At 38.3% G+C, this 12,067-nt stretch overlaps 1 protein-coding gene across 1 annotated transcript; it reads left to right on the plus strand.

Moving 5' to 3' along the window:
* The first annotated feature begins 6,506 nt into the window (after window positions 1-6,506).
* LOC103974088 (homeobox-leucine zipper protein HOX19) lies at window positions 6,507-7,966 on the plus strand. Its single transcript, XM_009388839.3, has 3 exons — window positions 6,507-7,134; window positions 7,223-7,302; window positions 7,386-7,966. Exons 1-3 carry the CDS (start codon window positions 6,682-6,684, stop codon window positions 7,687-7,689), a joined length of 837 nt encoding a protein of 278 aa, XP_009387114.2. The 5' UTR covers window positions 6,507-6,681; the 3' UTR covers window positions 7,690-7,966.
* The last annotated feature ends 4,101 nt before the right edge of the window (window positions 7,967-12,067 follow it).

Consider the following 12,067-nt stretch of genomic DNA (forward strand, 5'->3'; position numbering starts at 1 on the left):
TCTCTGCATGGAAGAGATTGAATTGTATCCTTTTTTATGTGATTGAATTGTAGACTATGTTATTGCTTCCACAGACAGTTTCCGTATTCTTAGCTAAAGCTCATCATTTCATCCTCCACTAACTTCATATTCTATGTCATAGATTGTGTGTTTGATTGGTGACGAAGAATCATTCAGGTTTTTAGGTCATAGAAGAATGTAGATATGGAATACAAATGGCTGACTGATGATGCATCATACTACAATATTGGATTTATGTTACTCTCAGAAATAGTTAATGATAGACCACAAGATTAAGCAGCAAGAGAGACTATTATTATTTTATTTATTTTTAAATTTTATATATAATATAAATAATATTTAATCACCTGTCAATAGCCAAGGATTGGAAACTTCATCCTACAAAATTATGTTAATAATGCCAACTAGCTTAATAGCCAAAACTTCCATTCATAATTTATACTTTGTAAAAAAGATAATAATATTTTAGAATAATAATTATTATATATTATATATAATACTAATAATAATTAGTCACTTATCAAAGATAAAAAATTGAAAGTCTCATCCTATGGATTTATTAAGATGTCAACTAGCTTCTAGTAAAGATTAGTACGGTCTTATGATAAAATATTATCTTCATTACTTATTATTTACAAAATAATATTTTAATAATAAAATTTAAAATATTTTTAAATATATTTTATTTAGTCTTTTTAATGTCTTTTTGTTGCTAAGGGAACATAGATATAAGCATTTTGAGAGTCTTTATTTTCACATGAAGATAACTATTTTCTTCTTTAAGGATTAGACATTTGGAATAACTAAAATCATGAGAGTTAAGAGTCAACTAATACACACGTAATGTTAACTTAGCTTTGATACCAATTATAGTAATCAGTCCGATAGATTAGCTAGTATTATCTATGATGACAATCCTTCTCTTGCTTTCGACCTTCCTCTTAAAAAAAAAGAAATATTATAATAATCCGTGGAGGAATGACATAATAGTAGTAGAGAGATAAGAGAATAGAAAACTTGCAATATTCATCCTAATCATTTGATGTCGGCATTATATATAAATCATTATGAACACTTCACTTTTAGTTCAGAATCAAACCATGAGTCAACACATGCACTCATGCGAAAGCTTAATGACAAAGTCATCACTTGATACACTTAGGTTTATTTAATGGAGACTTGCACAATACCTCCAAAGATTATTATCCCTTAACTTCATGATGTCATGCTTGTATGTATATATATACACACAAAGCTCACTTGACCTAATGATAAGATTGTGCTTTCATTACTATTATTATATCAAGGGATGATATAGCATAATCTTTGTTTATGGACCTCGCATGCATGCAATTGACTGTTAATAGAGCTTTTAGCCGCCTGGCCAATAAGCTCTCTGGTTATTATTAGACAAAGGAGAAGACCTCAAGGAGTTGATAAGTACATGTCGTCATGGTAGGGTAGGTAGGTGTCCTAACTTGACCTAAAAGAAATGGTTAGTGGATGGATTTAAGTGGATCATGGATCTCATTTAACCAATATATTATGTTGGTGGGATTAGAATCAAACTTGCTTTCTTAGACCTTATCCTTTGATGCCCAAGATGTTCTTGGTGAATAGAATGTTACCTGAATTCCTCCTGATCATGTAAAAGATATGCTTCATGAGAGCAAATGACACATTCTTTGAGTAGAATAGATGTCATGCCCTTCAATTCTTTTCCAACACAGGGTATGGTTAATGAATTGGTTCAACTCCTAACATATATTGCATTGACTTCACCATGAATGGCCACCTTGCCTTGTTTCAAGTGTTCAACTAAGTTGAAGATCCTTGAAGGTAGGCGAATTGGATATGACCTACCCTAAACAATCATACTTTTTGCTACTACATAGTCTAGATTCAAGATTTTATGATTGAGAATATCTTTAGGTATGACTTGAGCACAAGTGATTAACATGATGTCACATCGACAAAGAAGACTAAGACATGACATTTTATAGGTCATGATCTGAAGCCTCTCAAGTCAAACACTAATTATTTGTTTAGATGATAAAATCAATTACCGTGATTTCTGTACCGAAACGATTTCCCTAATACATCATTTTTGTTTATTAAAATATTTCAAGTTCAAAAAATCATTAATTGTCTTTTTTTTTTTTATTCAACAGAAATGCTACTTTCCACCTAACAGTTCATGATTGGTAGACAAGAACTAGTGTTGACTCTTCTCCTTGGATGTTCCTTTCAAGCCAACCATACAGCACATCATGTAGATTAAACTACAGGAATGTGCACGACTTGTGTTTTCTTTGTTCTAATCATGAGCATAGTCAAATGTCTTTCGCTGGGACCATCTTATCATCAATGCAAATTGTTCTATTTTATTTTTGGTTTGGTAATACCTGATCTATAAACCAAAAGAACATATGAGTACAACTAGATTTCCTTTTTCTTCAGTGGTTTCTTTTTTATCCATCCTCTTTGTTCTTTTCTCAAAACCTTTCATCAGAAATCATGTTTGATGTTGCAACAAGAAGGATGGTGATGAATGAACATTGTGTAATGAGACAAATTGCATGTCTGCAAACAAGACATGGTAGGTAAGGAAAAGCTTTCAAATGTTAGAAACTGTGGTCCAAAGATTTGATGATAAAGCTTTGATTTAGTGGATGGGGCTTCTCATCTGTAGAGTGATCAAATTAGCCTTCTATGATGGAAAACAATGGTAGATTTCAGTTGCTTTCAATGGAAAAGAAGACTTAATTCCAACAAATTATCACTGTTTGGTCAAACCATTATTGCACTTTCCTTCTTCTCTCCCATGTTCTTGTGGCCCATAGATAGCTGTTCTACAAGATTGGTGTTTTGTGTCCTAATAAGAGAAAGATAGAAATAGGTATAATAATGTGTGTTATATATATATATATATATATATATATATATATATATATATATATATATATATTCAAGCTCTTTCATCAACTCCGCATCTTGTTGTGTCTCCAAGTTCCTCCCAAAATAAATGATAAAATCCAATCGAAATGTACCAAATTTGATTAAAACAGATGGTTTGGTAGCATACAAACTAAAAAATATAGAAAAAAAAGATGAAAAAATGTTCTTAGAGTAAAAATTGTTGAGATAAAATAACAAGAACATAGGAAACATAAGCATATTTCGGATTTGATTTTTTATACCTTCCTTGATCTGGTTAATCGAACAACAATGATTTAGTGTAAACATTGTGTTTTTATTACCTTTTTGTGTATGTATAACAGCTTCATAAAGTCTTAGAAATCCTTAAATAGATAGAAATCTTAAATATTACAATTTAATTACACTTAATTTGTGTTCAAATTCTGATCATGGATTATCAAAGTAAGTTATGTTACATCAAAAGCAAAAAAAAAAAAAAAATCACTTAATTGTACATGCCTAACATGATTGTTGATTACTCCTCTATATTAAGCAGCTTGACAAATTCACAATTCTCTTTGGTCGGGGTTGGGATAAATCATTTTCCAAATTCTCAAGCATTTAATGGCCCCACATGTCTTGCTTGTCCTTGAGCAGCTTCTTTCAGCTTCCTATGAATCGGAGCCACTGGACATAACCATGCTGACTTATTTGAGGAAATTGAGAGTAGAATGGGGATCGAGGAGTGTGGTAGGGATGTTGGGTGCAAAGTGGGATGCACGGTAGACCAAAGGGTCCACCATAGATTTGAGGATTTATTGATGGGGATGGGAAATGAATCGGATCCCATGTAGAGTAAGAACACAAACTTGTCTCATTCCAATCGATGTGGTCCTCTCTCTGAGTTTGGAACAAAAGAAGGATCTCTTTCACATAGGATTACACCTAATCTTGTTAACAATGGGCATCATATGTGGGAGCGTTCAAGTGCACAGTGACCCAAAAAAGTTCACATCGAAATAGACTTGTGGGTGATGACTAAATTGTGAGAAGGAGCCACCTTCCTTTGTCTGTTCCCTCAGCATCAAGTAGCCATTGGTTCTTTTGCATCTTTGACATTGTTAGCTTTTGGACGGGTGGAAGGGCATGGTGAAGAAAGTAAAACAAAAACAAAAAAGCAGTGGGAATAAATTCTTGTGACGTATCAACCTTTTTTTATTTACATTGGGGGAGAAAAAGTCAAATTACATGACATATTTAGCACCTTGAAAGGTCAACAACAGTTAGATTAGATGCAGTGTAAAGTGAGTATCTGATAACAACATTTCCTTTCATGATAAAAAAGAAGAATGGGGATGAGTGGCTGGTAAATCCTTTGGAAGATTATGAATCCTTTTGGCATTTGGCGATTATAAGTCTCCCTTTCTCGTAAAGAAAAAGTGGAAATGATGAGAAAGCTCAAAGCAGTTTAACAGGTGCAAAAAAGCTAGATTTACCTAATGTTTATCTTGGAATTTATCTAGCCACACATCACACAAATTACAGAGCCAATATCGTTACCACTAAATCATGCTGTCATCCGTCTTCTCAAGCTCTCTTTGTAATGACTCGGGGAAGAAGGATAAGCATGAGAACAGTTCACAGAATTAAAGTAAGATGTTAACTTTAGTTTGAGTACTCATCATCATTTCTTAGCTGCAAACCAGACCAAAAAGCCAGCAGAAAGTAGACGAGAATGTATGGTGTATGGATGGGATCAGCAGAGTCGGCTGAGATGATGCGTGGCATGCTCATGCAGATGCTGGCTCGGCATCCGAAGCTTGATGCCATGTCCAGAAATGCCCACCAAAAGACATCCTCGGTGCTGCATGCACTTTCCATCTGCATCTATCCTTTGCTTCATCAGCAAAAGATCGCAGGCAGGCAGCTCCCAGCTTTCAAATTATTCCCCTCTCCCCTTCCTGCATACATCTGTGCTTCTGGATAAGTGTGATGACCTAATGTTAGAGAGGGACAGGAAAACAAGGTGTGCGTTCATTATGATTTTGGACACCACATGGTCGGCTGTGGTTGCAGAAAGAGCGGTGGAGAACAGAGACAGTCGGTCATCTTTGTGCTCTCCAATCCAAACCCCTCCCATCCCTTGACTCTACACCATCTCTCATACGTCTCCATGATTGCCAAGTACTCCCACTGCCTGCTAAATCATTGGCCGGGCAGCCGCTTCAGACGTCACCCCGATGACCTGTCGCGGCCTCGTCCCGACACGCGTGCTGTCGGCGGCGGCAGCAGTAGCAGTAGCTTCGGCCATCGGCAATGTGGTGATGGATGACGCTTCCACCAGCATTTCTATAGATCTATTCCTTGATTAAGTTGGCAATTATTCTCTAATCATGCCTTTGGATGTAGATTTGTCGGGTGGCGTCGAAGTCAATTGCATTATCTGAGCGTGCTCCCATGACAATGATGTGAGATGTTGGTGTCAAGCTACGCATAAATCCTACGCTAATGGCGACCGCGCAGCACTAATTGCGGCCCACAGGACGCCAAACTGCACTCTGATAGCAGCGAGAACCATATATATTAAGCTACTTGACCACTACTTTATTTGATCCGATGACCGATTGTTGCACGAGTACATCACGCAGACTACTGTTGAACCTGTAGAGATGTTGCAACCATATAATAATTGGTGATGGTTTAGGGATGTGGGAGTGGGTGACAGAGAGGAGCTCATCAGAAGGCACAGTCGTACCGTTCATTCCTAGTTCAGAGAAAAAGTTGTGTGGAAATAAAGGAGAAACAGTCGCAGTTTGCTGTCTTTCTCAAAACTCCACCACACCTCTCATTCATTGCGTTGGATGTCTGGCAGAGCCCACACATCTGCACCTTTCCCATCTATCTCTGTATGCAGGGGATGGAGACCAGGGTGCATAAATCCCTTTGCTATTTGTTGAAGGAAATTTAATTCTCTGCCATCAACCCTACCTGTCCTTCAATCCTCCCCACCGTCACAAGACAAAGAAGGGGCAGACAAGAGGGAGGGGCCAGAGGTGATGGCATGCAGCTTGCAACTACTCCATGCACAGAGCCAACAGCTCATGTGTGGCTTTCATGGAGGGCTGTCTGGACCCTCAGCACCTGGAGGGGGGGGGTTCTAAATCGTGCCATTCATCGAAGGCTTTCACCATTTTGTGCCTTGATTAACTACCAAGCAAAGTTGAGATCAAATACTGCTGGCTATGTTGTCGTCTAAGTAGAGTTGAGATTCACAGTCATGTCAAGAAAGTTATGAAAGGCATGCATGGCAGGTGTGTCGATGATTGAGTTGCGAAAAGGAAGGAGGCTAAGAGTCGTATATGTCACACTCTTGATGTGTGTGGTATTGTGTCATATATCACTACTCTCCAGTAAGTCTTAATACCTGCTATCCTACTCATGTGAACCCACGGAGCCCTCTCTCTCTCTATCTCTCTCTCTCACCTCATCCCCCCACTCCTAGAAGTTGGTCATTGGTCTCCCTTTTCCCTTTAGTACATGGGAGATAAGTTGTCACAATTGTCATGTTTACTTAATTATAATTCCCACTCAACTCCCACTGCCACTTTATTTCTCTCACTCATTCTTTCCTTCTTTCCTTTACTGACAATCATAGGCACCACCTCTCTCTCTCTCTCTCCCTCTGTCTCTCTCTAGCAATATAAAGAAGAGGCGGTGGAGGAGGTAGATAGCCAAGCGAGCATGAACATGAATCCACAAGATATATGTGACAGTGGCCTCTCTCTGGGGCTGGGCATTGGTCCAACGAGCACGGCGTCGGCAGAGCACCGTCGGCGACGAAAGTCCATCTCGCCCTGCAGGAACTTGATTCCTGACAAGCCATCCCTCACCTTAAGCCTCTCCGACGATGTCTACGGTGGCTTGCCCATGCCGAAGGCTGAAACCAACAGGGCGAGAGAGGCGCCGCTGTCGTCTCCTCACAGCGCGGCCTCGGCCTTCTCTGCTGCGCACGAGATGAACCTTAAGAAGGAGAAGGATGCCGGAGGTGAGGAGGTGGAGGTGGATGTGGAGAGAGTTTCTTCGCGTGGTAGCGACGAGGAGGACAACAGCAGTGCCAGGAAGAAACTTAGGCTTACCAAGGAGCAGTCTGCCCTGCTCGAGGACAGGTTCAAGGAGCATAGCACTCTTACTCCCGTAATTACCTCACTAAACCTTATTATATATGTATGTCTTGTTCCTTTTAGTAACTCAGTTTTCCTCATCGCTTTCCTTTTGTGATCAGAAACAAAAGCAAGCCTTGGCCAAGCAATTGAATCTCCGGCCCCGGCAAGTGGAAGTATGGTTCCAGAACAGGAGAGCAAGGTCTGTTACTAACGGCCACAACTCCATGCAGATCTACTCACGAAGAAGGGAACTCATCGTGTCGATGGATGTTGTGATTGCAGGACGAAGCTGAAGCAGACCGAAGTAGACTGCGAGTTGCTGAAGAAGTGCTACGAGACGCTGACCAACGAGAACCAGAGGCTACAGAAGGAGCTGCAGGAGCTGAAGGCGCTCAAGTTCGCCCCCCCGCTGTACATGCAATTCCCAGCGGCCACCCTCACGATGTGCCCGTCATGCGAGAGGATCGGCGGCGGCGGAAGCAGCATCACGGACAACAGCTCCAAAGCCGGCGGCGCTGGACCGGTTGTGGTGCCACCAAAGCCCGGTCACTTCTTCAATCCCTTCACCCATTCAGCAGCATGTTAGCTTAGACCGCCACACGCCCACCCTCCTTTGTTGCAAGGGAGCTTGGAAGGAGATATCTTTCAGCTGACTTTGGTTTCACAATATCTCACAGTCTAGGGAGAAAAGATAGGAGAATTCCCATTACTTGTTGATGTTCAAAGATCTCTACATAGTTAGTGCATCTCCTTGTGGTGATTTAAGTGCTTGATTACTGAGCTGTACAGAAGAAATATATTTGGAACTCCATTGACCTGTTCTTTTTCTCTGTGTAATTTGAGATGAAGACAATATTAGAGCAGCTCTCTCTCTCTCTCTCTCTCTCTCTCTCTCTCTCTCGCTTTGTGATTTCTCTTTGGCTTTCTTCTGGAACAGTTCTTTGGGTATGGAGGAGACACTGGGAAGGGCTTTTGGTGGAGTGGTTTGTGTGAGAAGGGGACAAGAGAAGCATGATATTTGTGTTGAGGCAGATGCACTCTACATCTTGGGTTTGAGTGGGACAAGGTATAGGGGAGGTGATGGGGATGGCTCACGTGGTGGTGTCTCTTGGTTTGTAAGGGAGGGTCTAAAGAGGGAGGGAGGTGTGTGTGTGTGTGGGTGGGGGGTTGGGTGGGAGGGGTCGAGGAATGATGAATGGATAGATGCACATTCTCGAGATTGGCTTCTTCCTCCCATGATTGGTGGATATGGAGGACCATCAGTGGGTCACACACCCATGTGAGCGTGGACCCACACCTTCTCCAGTGGGGCCCCACACAAAAAATTGAGGTTCACACAAACCTTGTTTCCTTTTTCTTTCCCCTATCACCAATTGTACCTTTGGGTCCATACAAACCGTAGCTTGTTCCCACATATCTCTAATTTTTGCAAATTATTCTTGTTGTTGTTTATCTGTGAACTAAACTGAAGTATTCATATATTATTTGTTTAATTATATATATTTGGGAATTCAAGCCTTCATTTCACTCAAGAAAATCATGAATAATATATTTAAAAAGTGATCCGAGTAAAATGTATTTCTGATTATATATTTAGAGTTTATTTTTGGGATGAAATTTCTATTTTTTTTAATATTTTTTTGTGAACTAAGTTATTTAAGATATTTATTTTGCATTGTCGAAGAAAATGTTTCATAATCATTATCACAGTCATTATAATGATGTCAAGCCATACCCCAACTTGTTATTTTCTAACATTTATTGATCACATAAACAAGGATTAGACCAATAAAGTAGTTAATTTCGATTATTTCTCATGATAATGTCTACACCATCCATTAAAATCATGGTAGAAATTAGTATTTGATTGAATGAGTGTCGGCTTTTATATATTTTAATGGATCCATCACATATCTCATGCATGATGCATGCGAGTTGCCGGTGCTCAATACCATGTTGATTGAATGAATGGTAAGATATATGTGTGTGTGTGTGCAAGGAAAGCATGCCTATACACATATATATTGACAAAGTGTTGCATGAGTTTTCCCTATTATGAACTCTCTAAGAGTTGTGTTCCTGTATGGACTTTTGCATGACAAATCATACATGATATTTCATGTATCAAACCAACTTGATTGTACTATTTACGTTGGTTTCGATGTCATCATTATGTTAGAGTGGAGGATGAGCTTTTGTTTGTGCGTGAATTGTGTACTCTAAATTGGCCCTAAGTCAATTCCCTTATAACATGAAGTATAGACTCTGCATCAAAAGATAATGGTAGATTAGATCTTCACTTTGGTCTACTCTACAAGAATATGCACCACCAAAACGCAATGCTTTCTGAATGTGAATTATTAAAAGGAAAATAAGAAATTAGAAAGATAGAATATGTGCCGAAAACAAAATGTCCAAACTTCATGATCAAGTATTCTTAGAATCTAAAGAATAATTAGCCATGAGGAGGAATGACACATCCCATCCTCCTTTTCAGTTGTGATTGAGATAAGAAGATTACATTGAAGTTGAAGTTGTGATAAGAGGTTCTAGATGAAGCTAACTCATAATTGACTCTAATTTGTGAATCGCATCGACAATGACGATAGCAATTGATGACTTTTTCAATTATTAGGAGAACTTTATAAGCATCACGGTATCCGTTTTGATGAAAGAATTAAGATCAAAAGGGGTGAGAAAAGAATAACGAGCACCGCCCATTCTATTATCAAGATTGGATTCTTGAAAAATTTAGTTATCCTTCTAGTAATTTATTATATTCGATCGATCGCATCGAATGATTGGGAGAATAATTCCATACGATGAGAATAAAATGTGAGAGAGAGAGAGAGAGAGAGGAAAAAAATGCATAGAGCTGACCATAAGACTTAGCATGAGACAGGAATAGTTGGGATAAGTATCATGATTTTGGTTCTTTAGGTCAATTTGCTTTTGTCATCCAATTATTCTCCAACAACATGACATATGCAGGCATATAACTTTCTCCCAAAAATATTCTTCCTTCATTGTTTTTGTTTTCTTTTCAGTAGCAAACCTCGCAAAACTATTCATGACACCCACACAACACCCAACAACCATCGAACATTGCATCATTATGATAAAGGTATTAATCTATCCTTCAAATGAAGCATCTTTCACATTACATTTTTGGAGATAATTTCTTCTATCAAGTGGAGAAAGCTACATATATTCTCCAGAAGTAGACAGGACCACCCTGGGCTCTCTCTCTCTCTCTCTCTCTCACTCATCATCTCTTTCATGTTGTGGGGATGTTTCAGGGGCCAGGAAGAACACTGGTGTTTCTGCTAAGAAGTTGATGTGCTATTCTCTCTCTCTTTGTCACATGACTGAGTGACTGACTGACTGACCGCCGCTACTTAGCCATTTGATTCAGGGAGGGTTTGACAAGTCCCAGATGTTGAACCGCGCATGGCTTTGTTGGGTACAGTGAGAAGAGTGCATGCTGACAAGGAGATTACTTGGATCGTACTCTGGAGTAGAAAGGGACTTGATGTCAGGTACAGTGGAACAAAGACAACATGATGATGATCATCATCACCTCTTTGTGCATACTAATCACAAGGCAGAATAATGTTTTGGACTACATGATCTCCTTGTGGTCCAATGTCTCGCAAATCCTCAAAGATATTATGATCAGCCATCTGATGAATCATGTATTATATTTTTTTTTAAAGAGGAAAAAGTTAAAAAAACTATTTATTTTAAAAATATTGATATTAAGATTTCATAGAATATGAGAATGATATGAGAGAAAATGATGCCTAAGAGTAGGATAAATACAAGAGAGTTTAAGAAGTTTTTAAGAAAATTTTATCGAGATCGATAATACAGGTGGATCATTTCTTGTCATGCTTTGAATATTTTAACAAATAATACAACTGTAAATTCATGTTTAAATTTGAACTTAAGCTAGAGCGTTCTTAATCATACATTTTTCTTTTTTTCACATTAGATGAACTTGATAAATCTCATTTAGGTTAAACAAATAATTATATGATACTTGAGATTTCTTTATGACCTTGGCTGTATCATAGTCTTCTTTAATAATCTTCCATAAGTATTACGATCGATACTCCACATTTAATAAGTATCTCTTGTAATAATTATTTTCTCTAAAAATAAAAAAAATGTGAAGTCGAAGTTTTTTTTTAGAAAAGAAAACTGCAAAGACCCCATGATGATGCCTTTGTGCTGCTGGTCCAAATCAATAATTATTTTTTAAAAAAAAATTTAAAGAGGATACATGTGTTATTGCTCATCATCATCAGTAAACAATATTCTGAAATCCTTCTTCACTACCAGTACATATCAAGGCTTCTACTGTCAAAATAGAAGCTTATGAGTGCAACCAACTCAAAGTCGAGAAGGCTCACAAGTGTTTCACATTTTATAAAGCTAGGAAGGAAAGCACTTGAAACAGGTAAACTCCTCGTTCCCAAACTTGACAGAAATCAACCCTCACACATCAAATCAAAGTGACTCAAAAACCCTGAGGTTCAAGGAGACAGACCACAGGTATGCTAGCAGTCGTTTGTTTCTTCGTGCAAAAATATCTAAGGACGGTGTCGAATATCACGCTTGGCATGTTAAAAAGGGAATATTTCTTATTTTGATTTGTTTTGAAGTCAATTAAACTTTAGTACCTAGAAATACTTAGTGGTTAGACTCCAGTACAACAACTAACATCAATGTATCAATGCAAGGTTGCCTAAACTACCGAAGACCCAACAATACAAAGAGAAGCATTTATGTGGGGGACTAAAAATCGGTAGATGTGGAAGTTATAGGCATATTTAGATTATTATTATGTACTGGATATTATTTGGATTTAAAAAACACTTTTGTTATACCGTCATTTAGACGAAACTTAATTTCTGTTTCTTATATAGACAAATCTAGTTATTCTTGTTCATTTGGAAACA

This window comes from Musa acuminata, chromosome BXJ3-6, assembly GCF_036884655.1.
Source record: "Musa acuminata AAA Group cultivar baxijiao chromosome BXJ3-6, Cavendish_Baxijiao_AAA, whole genome shotgun sequence".
NCBI lineage: Eukaryota > Viridiplantae > Streptophyta > Magnoliopsida > Zingiberales > Musaceae > Musa > Musa acuminata.

Coding starts and splice junctions, on each gene's coding strand:
- LOC103974088 (XM_009388839.3), top strand. CDS start 6,682: ATGAACATGAATCCACAAGATATATGTGACAGTGGCCTCTCTCTGGGG. Junction 7,135..7,222: donor AGCATAGCACTCTTACTCCC/GTAATTACCTCA, acceptor TTTTGTGATCAG/AAACAAAAGCAAGCCTTGGC. Junction 7,303..7,385: donor TTCCAGAACAGGAGAGCAAG/GTCTGTTACTAA, acceptor TTGTGATTGCAG/GACGAAGCTGAAGCAGACCG.